Source organism: Anticarsia gemmatalis, chromosome 11, assembly GCF_050436995.1.
Source record: "Anticarsia gemmatalis isolate Benzon Research Colony breed Stoneville strain chromosome 11, ilAntGemm2 primary, whole genome shotgun sequence".
Classification (NCBI taxonomy): Eukaryota; Metazoa; Arthropoda; class Insecta; order Lepidoptera; family Erebidae; genus Anticarsia; species Anticarsia gemmatalis.
This window is the reverse complement of record NC_134755.1, coordinates 11291294-11316159: the sequence shown is the minus strand read 5'-3', so window position 1 is coordinate 11316159 and position 24866 is coordinate 11291294. Positions and strand designations below refer to the sequence as shown.

The window sequence follows — 24866 nt, the reverse complement described above, 5'->3', positions numbered from 1 at the left end:
TAACGTGGTCAGCTTCAAACCAAACGAACCGAGGCAAATACATGAGCAAGTTATTCCCAGTATTACTATTTCATCACTGTTTTTCACTGCTTCATTACGACTTGTTTTCTCTTGAAATAAGAATACAAGGAGTCTCTTCCTCTCATTGTAAGCTGCCAATACAAATAATTTGGTAAAACAATGCCTTATAATCGTTAAGTTACTAATTGTTCTAACTGTACAAGATAGACCAGGTGCTTGATCTAAAAACTAATAACCAATTAGTTCTATTATTATAAAACAATACACTCCTAGTTATTATTTAGTTAAAATTATTTATCAAAGATCTATTCAGAAATAATTATTATCTATTCAGAAATAATTATTATCTATTCAGCAATTACTTCATGTTGTATAAGTATACTCTAAGATACATTTATTGGGTCCTAATTTTGATACTTCAACATCAATCGAAAACATTTAACAGTTCGTGCAAATACATCAATTTACCATGCTGTCATATTGTATTCCATTTCACTATTTAATTTCAGTACTGTTATATTTAAGAACTTACTAGTTTGGAGCAATCTCTAGCTTTCTAGTTAAATCCAGTTTTTTCACAAGTTATGTCTGTAGTGCAACAAATAAGTTTTCGAACCATAGTATAGGGGTTGCACTACGGCTTTTTTACTATCGATTGCAATCTCCAAAAAAAGTAAGCATGTATACCAAGTCTAGTCTCCAGTCTATCTCATATCACGCATCAATACAAATTTATTGTGCAATAAAACTGACTGCGGGCCGATTTTATCGTGAGGTTTGCTATCAATCGTATCACTATTTTGACGGAACTAGAGACACTGTAGCTCGGTGCAATATTCGTGTTCAACTTTAATACATAATTATGAATTTATATCGCTCATAGTTTATTGTGCATCACAACTCACTTTATATGACCGGTGCTGATTTAGTAGCGTTACATAAATTAGTCTACAATCCTACACGCTTATTTTACCGCCAAACATATTTTAGTATCGTTATAATTAATAGTTTATTTGCAATACAACTGACCGTATATGACCGTTGCTACTAAACGGAACATCAATAATTACTCTTCTATCGCATACACCTAATTTACCAAAAAGCATGTTTACCGACAGTCTTGCTAGCAATGCAACAGTCGGACTGTAACTGACCGGCACTACTTAACTAGCGTTACATCGATTTCGTTACTACGCTACCAAAAACTACTGTTTTGTCAGCAATACAACAAGCCTAACAGTAAATGACCAGTGTTAGTATACTTGAGCTTCATCCATTACACTTCAATCGCAATCGAGGTATTCAACCAGCAACATTTTTTCATGACTCTTTTTTGCTTGCAGTACTGACCAACTGACCGTGAAAGACCGTTACTAAACATTACATCAAAATACTTTGCAGTCGCATACGCCTACTCTACCAACAAACATTTATATTTTGCTAGCAATACAGCAGTCTGAGCTTGACTGACCGGCGTTACCAAACCTAACATCCATTACTCTACAAAATTGCATACGCCTATTCTATTAATAATCATTTTGCCGACTGTGTTGCTAGCAATACAACTGACCGTATATGACCGGCGCTACTAAATTAGAGTTTCATCGATTACGCTACAACCACATTCGTGTATTCTACTAAAAACTACTGTTTTGTTAGCAATACAACAAGCCTAACTGTGAATGACGTACGCCTAATTTACCAGCAAAATTTATTACCGACTCTTTTTACTAGCAATACAACTGACCGTATATGACCGCCGCTACTAAACGTAACATCAAATACTCTACATCTGTACGCGTATTCTACCAACATCTGCATTATGTACAGTTAAAGCGCATGCTGACCGTATATGACCGACATACCTCCGCGCTGACTCCGCCACCCGTTGACCTTTTCAATAAGGTTGGACTGTTTGCTACCCCTACTGTTAATTCTCTGCTCTGTGGATAAAATACATGAAATTAGAAGGGAAAACAAGATGGCTGCCGAAGTTCAGATGTCAATTATTGCCCATTGTGACAGTTCAATTTGACGGCGGAAAATTATAATACGCAGTTTCCTAATTAACGGGAAAAAATCGGAAACGGCTTTCTAAATTTCTGGCCTATGTGAAATCTTATGATTGTGTTTTTTACTTTAAATTATGTTCGGACAAATTAAGCTAGGACTTTTTTAAGAGTTTTTTCTTATTGTGACATTATGTTAATTATGTATGTACATTGTATGTTTCTAATACCTACCACAATAAATAAATTACTTTTATGATCAAAAGCATAAATCACGTTTATGCATGAATTGTAGACAATTTTAGAAAAGACAATGTGAAAACAATTATTGGCTTTATTTATTCCAATAATAATAGCATCATTTTACTCTTTTATAATCGAAATCACTAATCTTTGTAGATATTGTTTCAAGACAATGTTCCTAACAAAGTAATTCAAACTTAACTGTAATTATTTTGATGTTTTATTGTTGTGTGTATCCACCTTTATTTCTCACAGATGCTTCATAATTTATAAATGTTGTGTATAGTTATAATTGGACTTCAGATCTACAACTGTGTATTATTGATATGTTTATTGTAATCAAGCTTGATTTGTTGTCTGTTACTATACCTATTTGATAAAATAAAATAAATAAATAAAATAAATACACTTTGAATGAATGCAACTAATTAACCCATGTCTCTCAAAAAACCTTTCGAAAAGATCAAAATGTTGCTTTTTATATTTTTTATTTTATCTCATCTTCGTTTGATTAGTGGTCTACCTAGTTCCAAAGTTGTTCAAGCCGCCCGAAAGTACTTCGACATGGCTTAACGATTGTTATCTTAACTGAAAATAACCGGGACCGACTTATTAACGTGCCTTCCGAAGCACGGAGACGCTCTTTCCATATACGGTCATCCATCTGAGGAACGACCGTCCCAAGGGTTGCTTAACTTACAGATCGTTTACCAACCGGTGAGCGCAACTGGCTAAAGTCGTTACAAGTTTCAAACAACCGTTTTCTTCCTCACATTTCAGCATTAGACAATCAATTGTCGTTTTTAATAGAAGCGCCATAAGCAATAACGCGGCCATCACGTGACGTCACGAACGACTGGTTATTTCCGAACCCGCCGGGACAATGGGCTTAAACGCTACTTTTCATCTTACTACTTGATTAAAAGCTGTTTAGGTGTGGTGGATGGATATATGTTTGTTTGTTTGTTTGTAGAGAATTGCGTCTGTTTAAGGTGATTTTTCCGGCAATTTTGTTTGTTAAGTTTGTATAGCGTAATAAAACTGTGTTATTAAGAGACGGGATAGATAAATCTCGATGGATTTTTCTCGTAAATTGATGTCTATATCCAATATCAAAACAACTAGTTATTTTTTTTGTTCTTACCTATGAGTGTCAAATGTTGTACAATCTTTATATCTAATAGTCTCTATAAATCGTTTTTTGTCATTTAACAAGGTCCAGTAGCGATATTATACATATTAAAAATTCAAACAGTTACTGGAAAAATAAACTCAAAATTTCGTTTAAAATAAAATTAAAATAAAGTCCTTATCAAAAGTTTTCTGTATATTATTTACATACAGTTCACATTACTCTGATAGGACTAGAAATTTTATATTAATTATTGTCACTTATCATAGATAATACTATTGTATTTTGTATTCTATGTGACAAAGTTCTTTTACTACGATATAATTAAATTTAAACGTAAAGATATTCAAAAAGATATTTTACAAAAATGAATGAAGATATTTTTAAAACACTGTTCATTCTGTTTTGTATTTGTCGGTATTTACATCTGAAATGTGTAACTACATGAATGATGTTTATTGATTTCCATTCCTAATATTGAATGTGCTGCTCAACCCTACGAGGCCAGTTTAATGGATTTCGAGAACAACAGATCTCTCGTCCCGAGAGCAGACTGGTTCAACTAAGTATTTTTTAATTCTCATATTAACATGTTGCATTTTTATGAAATGCAGATAGAACTTATGAACTAGCGACAGGGCCCGTCTTTGCCCATGTTAATACACAAAAATCTTCCTCGTAAAATAGCTCTATCTATTGGTGTCATCTGCATAAAAATCTAGTACATTTTGAGTTTATTGGCAACAGACAGGTAGAAGCGGCAAGGTACTTTATTATATGTGCAATTATCATTTATAAAGAGTAGTTTTCATAAAAGTCTCTAACAAACTAACTACTCTACATCGTACTCATATCGTGCAGACCTACCCCAACAAGTGAACAAGCATTGTATTAATAATTATAATTGTATAAACGCTACGTGGAAGTTCACAACCTTTGTCACCACTTACACACATTGTATGTTGTATACTATTTATTACTTGCTGACTCGCGCTGTTTTGTCTGCGTCATGTAAGAGAGAATCTATACTAATATTATAAAGCTGAAGAGTTTGTTTGTTTGTTTTAACGGGCTAATCTCAGGAACTACTGGTCCGATTTGTAAAAATATTTCAGTGTTAGATATCCCATTTATTGAGGAAGGCTTTATATCATCACGCTACGACGAATAGGAACAGAGTACCAATGAAAAATGTTACAAAAACTGAGAAAATTTTGACCCATTCTCTCTTATGTGACGCAAGCGAAGTTGCGCGAGTCAGCTAGTTCGTCATAAATTTCCCCGTTTTTGTAACATTTTTTACTGGTACTCTGTTCCTATTGGTTGTAGCGTGATGTTATATAGCCTATAGCCTTCAATAATAAATAGACTATCCAACATTAAGAATATTTTTCAGTTCGCACCAACAGTTCCTGAGAATAGCGCGTTCAAACAAACAAACAAACAAACTCTACAATTTTGTAATGTTAGTATAGTTCTAGTTAAATGATGTCATTGAAAAGTGCATCGTGGAAGGCTAGATTATGAATCATTATAGTTTTAATAACTGTTTGAAACTGTAATTGATGGAAAGTGGGTGTTTCGTACTAACTTTGGGTTGAAAATGGGGGTATTGGTAAATGATTTTTAAGTGATAGCAATTTTGTGATACTTTTTATCATGAAACAATGTATATTTTTGTTATATATTTCTTGCAATTAAAGGCATTGTGCAATCAGTGGCTGTTATTCAATTGCATAATATTCATGCATTATGTTACCTTTGGTATTTACTTGAAACCCAAGTCATTTCTTTCGTGAATTCTTTAAATAATGCTTTGAAGAATTCGACCCGAAATTCTTTATTAGGATGGTAAAATACAACTTAGATCGATTCTTGGCATGTTCCGAAGCATGAACCGTTAGGCTGTAATAACACTCCTAAAGAGTTTTATAAAATTAATATTACTATCTACTTTTATTATAATGTAAAATTTATGGTACGAATTGTTTCATTGTCAACCACAAATTCTATTTAAAAGTTTAGAATCCTTCGTAATTCCTTAAACCTTGAGCCATTCCATTATATTCAACAATCAAACATCTCTTACTATATTTACAACGTAGAATTATTTACTAACACTGATCAATGGCCAGATTTACACCACGATCGAATCTAATATCGGTATGACTTAAGTCGTTAAAGTTGTATGTGTACTCACTGATATTTACGACTATATAAAAGTAGGGTTTAATATATTTGACAAACAAACGGTTTATGATCGTATTGGTCACGTATGCTGTAATCTTTTTCATTACGTCATGGTATTTTCATTTGAAAAGAGATAATATAATGTGTATACTGTATATTTTACTTTACAATTACCTCTATTTCAATCGTAAAACTAAGTTCTAGATTAGTGTACTTTAATATTATATTATGTTTTTATTTATTTTGCCGAATGAATATAAATAAGATTTATGATCTAGTAGCGCGATTCTCTACAGTCGCTACTATCGAGCATCAAAAGTTTGACTTTTAAAATATACTGCCCAAATAGTTCCTACGACGCCCAAATTAGAGGCGCTGATCAAATTTTGCGTGCAACATTTCTCGATAGGTAGCCGGTAGTCGGTAATCGATAGTATCAGAGAATCGAGCTATAGGCTTTTGTTTTAGTTTAAGCCAGTTTCTCCAAAACCGGTCGACAGACGTTTAACACAGTGATACTTTACCAGTTACTTGCAGTTGCACAAGGTTTGGCATGTAAAATCAAAATGCAATATCAAAATGATGCATGAAAAACAAAAAACCAACCCTTAACAAGACATCACAAGTCATAAATGGTCCTTAGCGGCCTAAGTCAAGACCTGAATGAACTTCGAAGCAAAAAACTAAATATATACAAAATCTAATCGTCCAAAATAACTAAATCGAATAATCGGCAAAGTGTCGCGATAACTTTATAAATGTGACAAATCAAATGATTCAATTGACAAAACATTCTTGTAACTTTGTTATCGAAGTTTTGTATTCCGTGACACGATTTTCACAAGATTTTAGCACCTATGAGAATATTTTTTTATGTTTTGACAGCCGTATCGGAAAATTTATTTTTGAAGGCACAGTTGCTTAAGGAGGCAGTCTAATATAGTCAAAATCAAAACTGTATAACCAAACTAAGGCCACAATTAAAAGTCGGGTCAAATTATTTTTAATGACAATCACTGCATTATTTTCTGAAAATTTATTGATTTTCATTAGAAGTAATATGCTTTTTGAAAACCAGTTCGAATAAGTCTAGTTTTTTTTCAGTTTTTATATTTCAAAACTTTATAAGAGAAATCACATAAATCAATTTAACTAACGATCATTCACTGCTATATAATCTGTGGCACACCTCAAATATTCAATAAAAAAACAATTTTCAAATTGCGTCACTGACCTTTCATAGTGTTCTAATTTCATCCTAAGACCTAAATATAGAACCGATGTAATTATAGCAACGATTTTCAAAGAAATTTGATTTTGCTTTAATTGAACGAGCACTTATGCACTAACAGTGATTGTTTCCGCTCTGCCAGTAATGTTCGTGAATTTTTAATTTTAGTAAAATTTCCTCGATTCAAGGAAAATTAATGCAGCTGTTTTTAGAATATGAGTTATGACCGCTTCTAACCATCTTTCGCTAAATTAAGTACACGTGCGAAATATTGTTCGAACTTTTATAATTAACCCGAAACATTTTACCAAAAAAAGAGTTAGGCTGAAATCTATAGCTATGTAAAAATTAGCAAATGGAAACAGTTTTTGACTAGGGTTAGGCATAAGAAAATACTTTATAATTTTTTTATATGGATGAACATAGCTTCTTCTATTTTTGCGTTTATTTGTGCATTATATTCTTGCGTTATATTTTGCTAACGTGCTGAGATACATTGATAGTTTCTTGTCTTGTCGTAATTTCGGATACAAGCCGGTATGACATAAGCTAAGTTTAATAAGTCAGTCGCTACTATCAACAAGAAAGTCAAATCACTTTTAAAATATCCTGAGCTTACGCTACCTTTACCAACAATGTGATATTAGGCTTTAACAAATTATTATAAATAGCCTTCATTATTTCTCACACATCACAAGCTCATGAAAAACAAAATTGAACAGCTAATACAAGCAAGTTTGTCAACATAACATTGTTCCCTAATCCTTTTCCATACAAATGTGTTTGTATGAGATTTGACGAAGATTTTCGGCTAAGCCGATGGGAGCCGACACGTTGTGATTACTAGATTATACCTTTATGATCTGAAAGTTGGATTATCGTTTGTTTTCCTTGGCTAATGTAAAGTTATGATGTTGTAGTTATTTGGCTTTTTTGTTAGTGTTTCGGGATTGTGTTATTAGAGAGATGAGACAAGCGCAGGACTGTATTAAGTGGCGTACAGTTACTGAGGGGAAGGCCTATACTCAACAGTAGCTGATTAGATGGATTTCATATCTTCTCATAAGGCACTACCTCCTTTCCGAGCTAGTGGTAGATTCAGTAATTGTAACGACTATCATAAGTGTCAATATTTAACCTAAATGAATAAATGATTTGATTTTGATTTCGATTAGAGAGAAGGAGATTGGTAGTGGATAGTATTAACAGTGTTTTTGGTATTTTTAATTGAGTTATATGAATTCTTACAATTTACGGTTTCTTTGTAATAGCTTATCTTTGTCGTGTTGCTGCAATAGAAATCTAATAAATTGAACTTATTATTACTCTGAAACGGACTCCTTTCATACCTTCCTGCACTTACTTTGTATTCCAACAATTACTGATTTAAAGAACTATTACAATTAACTCGTCGACATACGTCTATTAAATAAATTTGCAGCAATCTTAACCATTTAATAAAGAAAAACAAGAATTATTGCCTTGTAAAACAATAACTAAATCAATAAAGTTCCACAATAATTTACGTCTCTCACTAGCAGTATAACAATTTTGTTACGCACTTTAACCGACACAATAAAAGTACGTATACTACCCACTTGCACCGAGTAACACATAAAATATAAGATATATAGTTTATGATCATCACAAATACTATCGTGACCGTAATCACTTTATCTTTCAAACATTAGTTATATTATGCTTTATGTATTTTTTTCTTTATTTTTGAGCCTATTGCCATATAGCCGATACGTTACTTAACTCTAGGTTAATACACTAAACTTAGCATTTTGCTCGATCCGGTAATTGAAGCCGAGACCTCGAGATTAACTGTCACATAGAAAGCTTTTAAGCCGATCTCCATGTGAAACTTGAAAATCGGCTTAAAAGTGTAGCCTCGAAAGAATAGACGATTATATTTTCACGTTCAAAATATTAGTAGGTATAGATTATATTTTTTTTCTTTACATTATATGTTACACATTAAGTAATAAGACGAATATTATTATAATAACGCTGAAAGAGTTATCTTGTATGATTGTTTGAACGCCCTAATCTGAGGATATTATATTAAAGCCGAAATTTTTTATTGTTTGAAGATGTCTAACTAATCGGTTGTGAAAAAATATTTTCGTATTGTAATGTAGAAGTCTATAAGTTTTGATAGAGCTTTTCTTAGGAAATATCGCGAGTGTGTACCTAACAGAACAAAGTTAATAAATTATAGCATTTTCAAATTCATATTTATAACATTTTTTTCGTACTGGAGTTGTTGATTATCATTTCGTTACCATACGGAATAGGAGAGGCGGGTTCAGTTGCCACAAAAATAGGTGTTTTAGATCGGGTTGTACTCTGTCTCTCGGTTGTAAAAGTTATATTTTAATTAGTAAACGCATCGCACCTATAAAGAACGACATAATATTGAACTAACATCGAGTCGCTTATGTCTGTATTCTATAGGTGTCATGTGTCAATGACCTGTGGTGATCATATCCGGGTTAAAACAGCTCAACCAAAAGACAACCATTATCGTCGAGAATAATATTGTTTTACTGTAGCTAGATTTATTTGTATGTATGTCTTTGTTGTGGTGTTGATGTAAAGAACTGGTGTTTGAACAAACGTTTATGTTATTCCAAATTGCATTTCTGAGCAACTGTTTATTTGAGTTACGAGTGCTATTTTTTGAGTTAGCTATAGTTAACATATAACTATATCATATAACGTTAATTTGTTTGTAGTATAATGCAAATATCGCAATTACTTTTTTTTTAATAACGTTATAGGAAATTTAATAAACATTTACTACTTTTTATTTTAAGTTTTCTTTGTAAAATATTTTAATGGTCCGTGTAAAATACGTTTGTTAAAATTGTAATTTGTCTTGAAAGTTATGAGAAATATTTACTAAACACTGAAAAATACAGTCCCCTATAAACCTGCGTCAAAGAAGCCAAAAATTGATGAAAAACGTGCAACGTGCCGTTCAATCTTACAACTCATTAAGTCACTTCAGTGATTTCAGGTTAGCTTCCATACGAAATAGTTTCATAGCTTATAAACTTTGCCGTATGAAGATACAGGCTATTTTTATAAACAAATAGTGGAGATGGAAATAACTTCTAGGCTTTTCTATTTAAAGATACAAGATAAAACAGTATTTAAACCCTGCGTAGTTCTGTATTTTGCATGCGAGGATATTTTAGTAAACTATAAAAGATTCCTACTGTGTTATGTTTATCGATTGATAACTTTTCCCCGGTGATGGGAGAATATATACTTTTAATCGAGAATATATACTAATAATTTTATTTGAATCATATCAATAAGGCCAGCTTAAATTCTAAGAATAAGCTCGCACTACAAAATTATAGATTGATTGATTGAAGAGAAAAAAATCGAAAACCTATTATGTATATTCAAAAACAAACTTTAACTTGTACAGGACATCTTGCTTATACTATCTCTTTGTTTTTAAGCTGCTATTAGTTACTAATGAAATAAGAAATATTTTGTACCTGTAGCACATTCCACGAGGCATATGACAAGCAGAAGAGCGAAGATCTTGGTGACGGCGCTCGCCGACCGACTAGTCCTGCTTGCTTTGCGATCCATTACGACGATTCTATGTAGATGCTGTAACAAACAACAAGCGTTATCATCATACTAGTTGACTGCTCATTTGACACGCATGTCATTTCCACACTACAATTGCCATACACCGTCTTGTGGGCTCGAATACCGAACGAAATAATTTTAAATGAACATGAACATACAGTTTCTTTTATAGAGCAACTTTGAAACTAAAAAAAGGTGTTAAAATATCTGTATATTACATTTAAAACACATACATAATTGAATTCCAACTGCATAGTTTTAAAATCAGTACTACAGAATATCTTGGTGCTTATTATGTTTAAAATTCTTAATAGTCAGTAATAGTTTAAAAGGTATATAATTTCCAGTCATCTTATTTATCTATAGGCCGTATAAAACACAAGTAATTATGTTACTCTTTACCTCTGATTTCTTAATTAATAACAAGACCACGCAATCTCAACAAAACACTAAGTTTGGCGGAGGGTTCGCCAAGTTACAATTTCCAAAATACTAATTGATATGTTTCATGAATATGAAGATTCTTTACAATTTTGGTGTTCCATAACTATCAAATGTATAAATAGATTATTGGATTCCTACAATCGCTCATTAAAGTAGGTTTAAAAGATTCAAATTCCATTCAAACAAAGCTTGAAAATTTATGAAATCGTGGTAAGAATCAACAAAATTTTGTGTGAAGTTTTGTTTTCGTTGAATCATAGTAGGCCCTTATCACAAAGCCAATCCTATCGCTTCAATAAAAACATACTTTCTTTTAAATATTTTATACGTTCCGCTTATTTCTCAAAATAACTTTTGTTAAAAATTTACGACTTCTAAAATAGGATCATTGATGTTAAATCAGTCATCTCACAAATCGTACAGAACAATCTCTTAGCAACAATCTTAACATCTGAAATCTTACGAACAAAAGCTGAACATTTATAAATAATACTTGGCTCTATTTTCACATCTCTCTGAGATATTAATACGAAATTGTTGTTATTTACCGAAAAAACAGAAGCGGAGTAATGGAAAGCAATTATTTAGTGATACAATTATACTTGTATCAACAATGGGGTAATTTGAAACAATATGTCTGTTCCTTGTTCCTGAGGAAGTATTTATTAGGAAGTGTGTCTTACTAATATTATGATTTTCTTTTTGTGACTTAGTACTTCGACAAGATTAGGAATGATGAGGGATTTTATGACCGTAAGATTGGCTGTAGTTTTTTTTGCACAGTTAAATGAAATTGATTTTTATTTCCAAACTCTAAATGTTCCTTACCCTCAAAATCAAGAGTTAATATTCGAATAAATTTTTAATATAATATATGTATACACGTATATGTATAAGTGGTAGATGAGCATGTAAAGTAAAAAAAACTTAAATGTTGAACATTACCCAAATTATAGAAAAAACTTTTTTTCAAGCTTCATTTCTTTACAAAAAATCACAAGATGCTATCCCATAAACATCCTTATTATTACAAAATCAAAATCAATCAAACCATAAAACGAAACGAAGCAATAAAATCAACACCCTGTATTTCTAAGTCAAAAGTAAAAACCGGCCAAGTATTGTAATAACACAACTTGGTTGGTAGTTGAAACGGAACTGATTGTGTGGTCGGCCGAGTAGCCAAGTAGTGTTGCGGCCAAGCGGCCAAGTGACCAAGTTTCAAAGTTGCAGCCAAGATGCAGGTAATGTTGGAATGAATTAATTTGCCTCACTTGTAAGTTTCAGAGCTAATGAGCAGGTTTATAGCCTCGGTTAGATAGTTTGTAGGATAGTTATAATTACGTGGGGAATTAATTACTTTTTATGGCTGTGAATAGAAGTTAATAATAGAACTGCTGTTTATTTTGGTTTATGGTTAAAGTTTTTAGTAAATTATTATATTATAGACTATGGGTGCGTTTTGATTTAAAAAATACTAAAAAAATGGTTGGCCGCATAGTGGTATTAGACTTGAGAGTCCCCGAGCTTCGAAGGGCACGTGAAAAGTCGGTTGTCAATAAAGATAACAGTCGTTAAACCACTTCAAAGGTCTTTTGGGGACCTAAACAAATTTGATACTAGGTAGACCACAAAAAATATTTTCCTTCTATAAATGTACGTTTAACGGGACATGTCATTTCCATAAATTAAAACCATGGCACACCTTATCATAATTAACTTGAGAAACTTATTATTCTTATAGAAAAAGTTGGTAAAAGTGATAAATCTTCGCAATGTAAGCCTTTTAATCTAAATGTATCTCGGCATAAAAATGCTAGATCGTAATCGGTGCGGCACGAGTAGTGCGAACTATGAGATAAAGCGTTATTAGTTTCTTGTTTTGCCTTTTCCTGTGGTAACTACACAACGAATAAATACGATTACAACATAAATAAGAACTTAGGTTAAAAACATGAATTTTATGTCTGATGCGATATCATTTACTTTTTAACCCCTGACGCAAAAAGAGGGGTGTAATAAGTTTGACGTGTCTGTATGTCTGTCTATGGTAACATAACTCCCGAATCGATGCAGAAATTTCAATTTAGTTTTTTTTGTGTAAAAGGTGACTTACAATTTTAACTAGTAAATTGATTTTTCGCAGGACAAACTAAACTGAACATAAGCTTCATGATTATTATATATTTTAGGAATTACTGCAATTACACTGTCCGTTGTAGACTGACTGTGGTCAATGTAAACTAGTCAAAACATAATTAACACAACAAAACTATACATTAAATATATACTTAAAATAAGGTATATAGAGCATAATTGTTTCAAATTCACTTGTACCATTAAATAAGTAAATTCACGCAAAAGTCTTAAAAGTAAATAACTAAATCTTACAAGTAATATTCGTTATTCTCTCATAACTTGGGTGTACTCTTACACAGAAGTAGCGTTTATCTCGACAATGCATTTGCATGTCTCTCTCGCCGACAGCTGCGGGGGTATCTTACTGAATGCTTATTATTTTTATTTCAATACACACGCAAGGAACTTACACTCACTGTGGCCTGGACTTGGCAGTATTTTATCTTAGGTTTTATTCGTTTATACGATCGTCATGATTTTTAAAATAGTAAAGGACTAATTTAAATCTTAACCCTACTATTTGAGTGTGTAGTGATGTTTAAGGGGTAAAATAAGCGCAAGAGCGAATACTATTTCAAAGATAGTCGAAATAAATTGAACTACTAACCGAAGTGCTCACAAAATTTATTTTAATTAAAGTTTTTTTACACTTGACCTGTCTTTACGTCTAGTTTCACTGGACGTCATTCATCAATCATATAATACATCATCATTTATTGTGTTTTTAGAGAATTTCCTATATTTTAAACCAATTATCCTTCAGTTGTATTTCAAGTAAGTTCTACGTGAATCAGGACACACGTCTCTAGCATTACTAATATCAGTTAACTGCACACAATCAGCTCTAACGCAGCTGGTTATTACATATTACCTCGCGTTACTCAGACGTTTGTTGTGTGCTCCTGCAAGGGATTGTGTCGCGTGATAATAGATGTACTTATGTCTTTATGTAGGTTACACTATTTTGTTTAAAGTAATAACTTGTTATAGCGTTATTGAAAATACTTATTTTATGTATCTTTGTGACGGCAGTTTGAATGCAATTACGATGTGGAGAAAAATTTAAACAATTTTTTGAGTCCTGGATTTAGGGCTCGAGTTCGGAGGAGAAATCGCATTCACCACCATCACGCATTGAAAGTCGTAAAATTTATAAAAATGTCAAATTTCTTCAATTTTACTCGTTTTAGAACCCTATATGAAAATATATCAGGAAGCTTATAACATAATTATCTAATGTTACGGGTCTTAAACGCGATTGAAAATCAAAGGTAAGGATACTATATTTGTTTACCCGACGTTTTGACCGAATTGCATCAACCGTATAGCTTATAACAGTTTAAAATCAGAGTAATTCGCTGTTATAGTTACAGTTAGTTTAAAAAATATACCTTTATCATTTCCAAAAATTTCACGGATGCCTAGCTAAGGCATCGACTCAAAACCTAGCCGATTACCATAACCTTCAAATACTATTTTCGTTTACTAAACAACATACACAGAGAAGGATATCGCATGTCGATAATTATGATCAATAAAAGTAAATGCCAGCGCACGTCGACTTATTGCTGATGTCAATCATTATAGGAAGGTATATGGAACAATATTTCTTGTTCTACACGTGTAAACACGAAAATTTTGCTGAGGTATTTGCTAAACTGTATATGTCTGAATGCAGGTTATAGGAACTAAATTGCAATGAATGTCGGGTTATTTTATAATTTGAAATTGAACATTGTAGTAAAAGTAATCGTCGCTTTTAAGACCTGTTTGCATTACCATTAAGCGGATTTTTTTCATAATAGGTATTCGAGAAAATATTAATAGACTTAAGTCTCATGACGATTTGTATTGAATCCTTTATAATTTATTTAAACTAAGACTCAAGCTAATTTTGGACTTACTCGTATCACTTTGATAAAAAGATTTGAAAAGACGTGCAATTCTCTAGAGTCGGTACTGATGAGTATAGAGTGTTTGACATTTAATTCTAAATTCACTGCCAAAAAAGTTCCTACGGAGCCCGCTAGAGGTGCTGATATTTTTTTATACAAAATTTCTCAATAGCTAGCCGGTTGTCGGTAGTCGACAGTGGTAGAGAATCGAGCTATTGGTGGTTTCATAGTACCTATTTCATACTACCTTGCTTTACCACCTGAACTTTTGTCTCAAGGAAAAATATCCTCAAACTATTTATTCGAAAGCGTTGGTTATATTGGTTTGGTTATCCTATCGACAGTATTAAGATTTAATAAGATTTCTGTAGTGACTTAGGACAACTAATGGGTAAAATAAACTTCTCGATTCGAATTGTAAACTTTAATGTGGACTTGATTACAAACAGACAAAACCGTAATTAAATCATAGGTTTCTTGAGATAATTATTAGGGTAAAATATCTCAATGGACTAAGACACTATAAATTACGACTTCTCGGAGAGGAATTGCGAGCCGGATTTTTTTTTATGCTGACATGATCGTAGCGTTTTTAAATTATTTTATGTATAAGTACCTATTATAAGGATTCATAAACACTTTACACTCCTCTGTATCGCTAGTCGGCTAAAGAAATATACACTATTATGTCTTGAAAACGGACGCACGATTTCCTACACTTGCAAAGAAAAAAAGTTTTGCCGAATAAGCAAGGGTGCTGATCTTTTTTCATTTCCCGATAACTATTGGGCTCTCGATAGTCAAAACAGAGATATAAGTATTTTTCACTTTTTTTTTTATTTATTTATTATTTATTAAAGTGTACTGCAAAAATAGTTCCTACGGCCCGCGCTATAGGCTCTGATCCAATTCTTATACAAAATTTTACGATAGCTAGCCGGTTGTCGATAGTGGTAGGAGTTCGTACCTCTGAACTTTAACATTTATATTAAATGATAAGTAATAGTGAAAATACGTTGTATAGTGATGAATGTTCTCGCGTTATACAGCCTGTCGTGTAGTACATTATTTATTTAACACAAAGAGTTGATTGACAGGCGATTATATCGAATGGGAACGGTGGCTATTAATTAATTAGCTGTACCTGTATGTGTGTGGAAGTAAAGGGTAATGGCAGAAATAAGTCTTGTTGAATGTTCGAGATTTTGGGTAATTGGGGTAAGTTTTGAAATGTCAATGTCTAAAGTAAAATATGGTTAGAATTTTGTTCTGTATTTTAATCACTATAGATTTTATTGGTGAGGTTTAGGCGCTCATAGCCAGTTGTACTCACGAGTCGGTAAACGATCTGCGGCGACAAAGTGGTATTTGAACTGAACGTCTCCGTGTTTTCGAGGGCACGTAAAATGTCGGTCCCGGTTGTTGTCAATTAAGATAACAGTCGTTAAGCCATGTCAAAGGCTTTTCGGGCGGCTTGTACAACTTTGACTGGTGTCAAAGTTTTTTCACCATACGATAGATAGATAGATTGGTGAGGTAAGTTGATTAGTAAAGTTAGAATGATAATAGTTTGTAGTTACTTGGTACGGAAGTAAGGAACCAATCAAAAATCTAAAAGTTTGTATAAAAATACACACACGATAACTATAGAACTATCACGTTATTTTATGAACTAAACCATAAATAAACTTATCGTATGTAGTTTAATCTAAAATCGTGTAACTGCCACTCTTTGATCAAAATCTACTCAACACAAGTATGCCTGGATAACTGCTAAATTGAAACAAACGGAATATTATGAATGAATTACCATTTCAAGAAAAAGGTGTTGAAATTATTTGAAATGTAAGCGATCTTGAAAGACTTTTATTCAGTAGTCAGTTAGGAAAGTATTACATAACCAAAGGTATTGTTTACGGAATCCCACCAAATATCACCAGGTTTTTTGAATAGCAATTTCCTTACAGCCTTTAATCTTTATAATATGTACGACAAGAACTACATGTGCTTTAAGATACTGCGCTGCACTAATATCTATGCAACATTCGCAATAACATACATATACAAAGTTCCGGTGACCGAAACCCTACATTTTGCGACAAGAAGGGCAAGAACTATCAAATCATAGCATACAAGTTTAGCCCGCGGCTTTGTCGCAATCAAAACTAAATTGACGCGAGATATTGTATGTCATTCGAACGTGAAAACGTGTTACCCCGAATACAACCCTAGGGGGTGATTTGCGAAATATTTTTATGTGTATTATGTATATAAAAAGCCAAAATTCGATAAGAATAGATGATATTTGAGTATCTGAAAGAAATCTATACGTCATTGTTTAAGTACAGAAAAACTAGATGTACATTACCTTTTATACAAAGTTGATCAAAGGGTTAAAGATACTTTTTCGTAGAAAAATCTCGCGATGACACAATCGTATTGATTCTCCCGAACCTGTATTTTGTATCAAATGTAATATATTTAAATGATGCTCACTAATTTGACATAAGACATCTCTTTTGTAACAGGACGACGAAAGAAACTTCAGATTTTTGGGGTATATCGGTGGTTCTGCGTCTGGCCTCACTCTGGTCCACCATATGTTTATATGTTCCATCGGAGTATGAGAGTGAAGGGGTAGAAAGTGTATCTGTGTATTGTGCACACACTTGGACACTATACACATAATTCTGCACCAGTTTCACTTAAACTGGTTGCCGAATACTCAGATGGCAAGACGTCATGCCGGAAAATATGTATTATACGAAACTGAACCCTTTTTCCGCTATTTCCTTTAAAAACACGCAGGTTGTATTATATTTATAGTCGTATTATATCATTTTAGTTGATACCGTGGGGACGGCTTCTAATTTCAACGCCATCCAAACTGTCACCACTCTATAATTTAGTTTGAATTCCGGTAAACTCACAATTCCATCTAAATTGTAGATTTTTTCAATTTAAGGTGAAAATGGGGTGGAAATTTTGGATTTCCGGGGTATTACATATAATATTACTAATTGGTTGCTATTTTTCTTTTGAGTAATAAGATTAAGAGTTAAAATAATTTCTGCGTTCCTCAACAAATGTGCAAATGCTCTCTTTTACCAAAATTATGACAAATATTTTGAAAATCATTGTCATAAAGCAAATATATTATAAATAATAATCATAATAACAACAAAGTTACCTAATAAATATAAAACAACAATCAGTAGCCATTTCAGTTTAGTTTCTATGTAGTTTTGTTTCTTAATGTGTAGTGTGTAGCATTAAACTACTATGTATAATTTATACCGATCTTTAGTTAAAGAGAGCAATGAACTCGTTAAAACAACTAAATATTATTCGTAATGACAAGAATGATTATTTAAATAACAATTAAACGTTTGTTTTAAGTGTTGTAGTCAAAGATACAAAATTATTTTAGGTAATAGAAAATTACGTATCTACAATTCTTATCTCCTTGAGTTTGAAGTACAAATTTTAATAGTAAAGATCCAGATTTGATAACAGGTTTAGACTAGACTAGTGTCAAGTATTTTTTAATGAAACCACTGGTTCTTTTCAAACACACTGTATTTTTAAGTGACTTCAACCGGTGTAACTTGGTTGAAACGTCGGGTAACAAATAAGGTATCGTAACCTCTCACGCAAGTGGCCAACGATATGAAATCGAGGCAACACATCAATGATATTTCGAAGTAATGTGTGTATTAGACATAATAATAATTGTCATTTGCTCGAACGATGAAGGAAAACATCGCGATGAAACTTTGCATGCCAATTTGTTTAATACTCTTATAAGGGCATACAAAGTCCCGAATCCGCGCTTGGCCAGCGTAATGGACTCAAGGCCTTACCCCTCCATCGTTCGGGAGGAGACCCTTGCCCAGCAGTGAGACAGTAACGGGTTAAAAAAATTGTGCATTCTATTCAATATGTATCGAGTATGTATCAAAATAAATGTTTTACTTATTAGTAATAACCCGTACATTGAACTTTCAACCCTCGGTTTGAACGCTAATTAGGGTCACAAATTGAACATCCTTTATCTGTTTATAAGGAAATGTTACACACAATTTAAAATATAATTTATTGAATAGCAGCCCTCCTTCTGCTGGGGTTGGATAATCTGTGTGTTCCTAATGTTAAAAGTAAGTCTTCCTGGTATAATGTACCTTTCAATTGATGAAGAACTTTTAACGCTTATAATTTTACTCAGTTCTAGCCCTCTGCTTTTATAAAGGGTGTAAGGTAAAAGAAACATTGACTGTTAAATTATAAAATATAAAATTAGTAAGGCAAATCACGCGATTGTTAAGTGTTTTATATGGGGAAAGGATTAAGGCTTTGCTTTATCAAACGTAAATGCTTCCGGAGTCAATGTTTATTTAATTTATTAAATATTCAAAGATTGTAATTTATTTTGACATAAGTTGGATCAAGGATTAAGAAAAAAAAAATAATAATGTTTATTTACCAGTCACATTCCAATTCTTAAAAACTATACTAAACTAAAGTTACAATTTTCTATTTATATTAATAATTCTAGTGACTCTTCCACTAGGCTGAGCCTGTCTCGGAAGAGTCAAATAGTAGCAGTATCCAGTTTTTTGTCCCTGGTTCGATACAGTACAGAGAGAAATCTGAATACTTGTGTTTTCCCTTCCAAAAATTAAAATGTTATTATAATATTCTTCTTAAAACTAATAAAGAGATTTAATTTATTGATACGTTACTCGAATTCTGCTTTAATATATTTTCATCGTCACAAAATTAAAGCGGTACTAAGAAGCGACAAAAACGTCCATAAAATTAGCGCTAAGAATTTTATTATTAATTATTATGCAAAAGCTTTCCTGCAAGTAATTTTGCATATTTTAAACGTGCATTTTTTGCGAGAATAGCGAATAAATTGGCGAAGAAAAAGCAAGATTTTTATAACTAATCGTTTTATTATCGCTTCGAAGTAATCCGTCTATTCTTGTCGTTACGATGCGGGTAGTATTAGTCACGTTTATATTAAACGATGCGGCGACGACACGACAACGATGCATCATTGGTTAGTATTAATTAACACCCGTAAATAATTAACTAGTTAGCGGCACATTGAGTGTTGAATTTATTCAAGTCAGAAATGTGAAACTTTTAAAATGTTATAACCGGAACTTTAATGTTTTTGGCTTGAAACTTGACAGCCTAAGTGGTACCTGGATTTGAGTCGTGCAAAAGATATTGTTCGTTTGGCAGTGAGTTTCTTGCTAGCTCTTCTCATAAGGCTCTAAGCCTTTCCGAGCTAGTGGTAGATTCAGTAACGACTATCATATTGTGTGTCAATATTTGACCTACATGAATAAATGATTTTATTTTGATTTTGATTTCACTGTCGTACAGAGTTTGGTAGCATATGAGGTTAGAACAGCCAATATAACCTCTCTCTTACAAAACATAAGTAATTTGAAACAGCAGTGTGTTTAATATATTCACAACACCGCTGTCTATATCGCCAAAAGTAGACACGCAAATATACAACTTTAACAAATCGGATCATTATCGTTACGTCCCCGTCCCGTGGAATCTAAAGTACCCCAATTCCTTCAAACATTCAAGTGCAAATCATCGAAGTGGTTGGTTTTCTCAATAACTTGTTACTTGACCATCTTGTTGACTTAAGCCCGTGCCCTTTCAGCCCACAGGCTCTAAATAACAACAAAAGATTCCCAATCTGTTTTAAGATAACAATAAACAACAGGTGCTTTATGATTTGTTAATAATTTTGTTTCTCTACTTCAGAATTACAATGAGACTTGAAGGTATTTTGGTTTGAGCGATGTAATTTGTTGATTGAGCGGTTTATTTTAATTTGGGTCCTATAGTTTGGTTATTTAAAACTATAGGTAATAAAATGTATATGTATTATTAACAGCGACGTATATTTTTAGCAAAATTTGGATGCTGGAGAAAATTATCGAAAATGCTGATTCAATTTTAATGGTTTTACGAACTCAAACGATTTTTGGGTTCCGTTCTCATGAGTAAACTGGCACCCTATTATTAGGCCACCGCTGTCTGTCTGTCTGTCTCTAGGCTGTATCTCATAAACCGTGATAGCTAGAAAGCTGAAATTTTCACAAATTAAGTATTTAATTTCGGAAAATAGCATTGATGAAAAGATAAAACAAATAATAAAAAGAAAATTACCCAGTTTCGTATTACCAAAGAATACACTAATTAAAACCAAAACAAAAAAAAAACAACCGAATTTTGAATCTTTCTCTTCCAAACATTATTAAACAAAACTACAGGCAAAACTACAAAGACACATCTTTATATAATGCTTTCATACCACGCATAGACTTTTACCCTAGCTTTACCTATACACATATTATAAAAACCTCTTTTCCAGTCATTAGTGCTCTATTCGCCACAGACATAAAGACGAACAGACAGACAAGGTAATTATAACACTTGTATACAAATGTGCGGAAGTAGACGCTGTAGAACTATTCTTAGTAAAACGTTACGGTAATACCCGCGGGGTTTGGAATTAGATGGGTTTAGGGTAAAAACACCTGCTTTTTGGAAATATACTTTTGATCATTCGATTTGGGAAAAGGATGGTAATATAATGTTTAATTAAAATATCTCATATTATAAATGCGAAGGTTTGATAGTATGGATGTGTGTTTGTTACTTTTTCACGCAGAAAATCAATTTCAAATCGTTTATTCATTTAGGTCAAATATTGACACTTATGATACTGAATCTACCACTAGCTCGGAAAGGGGGTAGAGCCTTATGAAAAGAGCTAAGAAGAAAATACTATATCGATTTTTTTGAGATTTAGTGTACTATAGACTAAAAACAAAATATTTTTTTGATGTCGCGAGTAGAAGATAAAGTTTTACTACGTTCGTGACGTACTGGTTAAGGTGGTCATACCGATGTCGATGTGGGGGTATAGTAGGTTCGATTCTTACTAGAGTTAAATATTTGAATCACAAAAAAGACTAGATTTAATGTTTTTTGTGTCCAATATTAGTATGTTCGTAAAAGTTTTCACAAGATGATAGTAGTACTCAAAACGGGAGTTGTATTTTATAAATGACTTTCTCAAAAATCAAAAGATAAGTATCATCTAATAATATTTTCTTCCATACAAATAGTATGGAATGTTATAAACTGGGACTTATACTAACTAGTGGCTTTGATGGATGCGTTCAGTGATCATTCATAGCTTCGTAGTTTATGTAAGTAATAACTAAAGTGTATTTGTACCCGTTTATTCATACTTATACTTGTTTTAAAACTTGTGCGTTTGTCTGTCACTCATTGTTTTATGCTAAAATGGCTGAATGGATTTGGATAGAATTTATCAGAGCGATGCGATAGTTCAAATTTCATAATATTATTGTTTTTGTCAAAAAACTACTGAGCATTGAAAGTTGACATTGGATATAAAGATTCCTTAGGAACTGTAGAGGAGCACTAAGATATGATTTTTGAAAATTACACTCCGAAGGAGATGAAATCCCACACGAGGAGACAGCTAATAACATATTATATTATTATACTTTCACCAAAAAAAAATAATTCAAAAATATTCGCGAACGAAGTCACGCGTTTTATATTGTAAATATTTTTCTATTTCTGTTGCCATGTGGACAAAGACTCAAGATCAACAAGTGTCACCTTAGAATACACGTAGGAGTGCTTGAGGACCCTTCCTCCTAATATTTGAATATTTCAGTACTAATACTAATAACTATCGGTTATCGAATTTTATTTACTTAGTTCTTTTCCGCTTATTTGTACGTAAGTATGTGTGTTGGTTAATATTTTATTATTTGCGAGTTTGCATGAGTCTAGTAAGTAAAGATGTTTGGAAATGATGTTTTTGCGAGAATTATACGTTATTGAACTACATTATTTTTTCGCTAAGTTATAGTAGGAACTGAGAATTTTTAATGCGTGATTTTTTTTTTTGGTACTTAATTATTTTTTTTTTTTTTTAAAAGACAACTCCCGCACTAAGAATTGCTCTTGTGTCGCGGGGACTTTTACAAACATACAAACAACGGACACAAAGCACAACCAGACCCGAAACAATTATTTGTGGATCGCACAAATAATTGCTCCGTGTGGGAATCGAACCCACGACCTCCCGATGCAGTGGTATCGGCGTGGTGACCTAAACCACTGCGCCACGGAGGCAGTCAATTGTACTTATTTAAGTCCTTTACACAGGCTATTATTGTAAAAGTATTACCCTAGCTATGTAAGATCGTATATTTATTTGTAAACTGTCTTTATTTTTGTAAACTGTCTGCAATCAATTTATTGAAATAAATAAATTTATTATTATACATGACTTTTTAAATATTTCGAAACCTTTACAACCACTTTGAAGTGCAATAATATCAGAAGTAACAATTATCCGTAAATAATAATTAGGCGGAATCGAACTAACCGACAAATTGACAATACTTTTTACTTGGCTATCATGTCAAACCACAAATAAGGGGTAGGCAGAGACTAAAGGACGGCACAGTTTAGTACAAGCCTAGCCAACTATGTTGGAGTTGGTTTCCAGTCTTACTAGATACCAGTATTATACATGAAGCGACAGTACATTTTACTAAAAATAGTATTAGATAATAAAACTAAGTTATTTCCACACTAAAATAATTTTAATGTTTTGAAAGTTATAATGCTCGTAAGTAATGTAGTAGACGAAGTTTTATTTCAGTAATTCGAAAGACATCAACGCTATTCAACTGTATTATTGAAATAGTAAATTTATGACAAAATACATAATATATTATGACGTTATCAAAAATATAGAAACAAATGAACGATTTTAATATTAAAGTCGTTAGAAATTATTCATATTTAGGGTAAAGTTAAAGATTGAAAAGAAATTAACTGCACCATAAAAGACATTTAACCGTGTGGTTAAAATAAACAGTAATTTTGCACAGGATTTTGATGTAATGATTTTGAACAAAAAATACAGAGAACCTCCTTTTTTCAAACTCGGTTAAAATAGTTTTTCATTTATTTATGAGAATAAATTCGTGACCTGTGTTTTTTTATTTGATATACATAAATCTTTTTTTTAGCTTCAAATAAGTGTCTAGAGTTTCTTAAATGATTTACTTAGATAAGAAAAATAGTGGTCACAATTGTAGAAATCATTTAAACTTTTTAGGTACACTTTCAAACTTTTGTGAAAGAGAATAATTATTTAAACTCAATTTTAAAGTAACCAATAAAAAAATCTGAATCAAATTTCCAAAAATAAAATAACTATTATTTAAACAACACTATTATTTCGATTAACCATACGAAATGCAATTTTGCAAAAAAAATACAAAATATTTTTTTTCTCAAAAACGAATATCCCAAAAATACCCACACGAAATAACACAGTCGAATTCAAAAAACACTTTTAAAAAAAAAATATTAATATTAAAAAGTAATATAAGTACTTACATTCTGTCCGTATGTCCCACACAGCAGCGTACAGGTGTCTAGCCGTCGCCGCGTACAGCGCGCCCTTATATACCACAGCCGCGAACGAGCGCGCTAACATTAAAAAGTATTATGTGTTTATAACGACTTGTGACGTCATATTGTCAGTATATTGTGGTCTTATGGGAACTTTTCGTAAATACTATGATGATTAAAGTTGAGGATTATATGTTAGGAGTATTTTTTTAAGTTTTTAGGCACCGAAATTAGGAATTGTGTATTGGTACATTTCAAGTTTGTGTTGATATGTTAACATTACGAAAAACAATGTGTGAAAAAATTTGTTTGAAAAAAGGGTAAATAAAAAGTGTTTAGATAGAATATTACAAGTTTTGTTAACTTTTTACATATTAAACGATAACCCTTTTAAAGTTTCCTTAAATAACAGTCATTGTATTTTGCAT

At 32.3% G+C, this 24866-nt stretch overlaps 1 protein-coding gene across 2 annotated transcripts in view; it reads right to left on the bottom strand.

Annotated features, from left to right (window-relative positions):
- The window catches only part of CCHa1 (neuropeptide CCHamide 1), a 36857-nt gene extending 12410 nt beyond the window's left edge, over positions 1–24447 (bottom strand). Inside the window, exons 1-3 of one of the 2 annotated variants that reach the window (XM_076119974.1) lie at positions 24424–24447; positions 10348–10465; positions 1887–1964 (exon numbers count right to left, since the gene is read on the bottom strand). In XM_076119974.1, the coding sequence (XP_075976089.1) occupies positions 1887–1964; positions 10348–10444 (175 nt within the window). In that variant the 5' untranslated portion in view covers positions 10445–10465; positions 24424–24447. The remainder of the gene's footprint in view (positions 1–1886; positions 1965–10347; positions 10466–24423) is intronic. The other variant, XM_076119975.1, reaches the window with a different exon arrangement.
- Between the last annotated feature and the right edge of the window lie 419 nt (positions 24448–24866).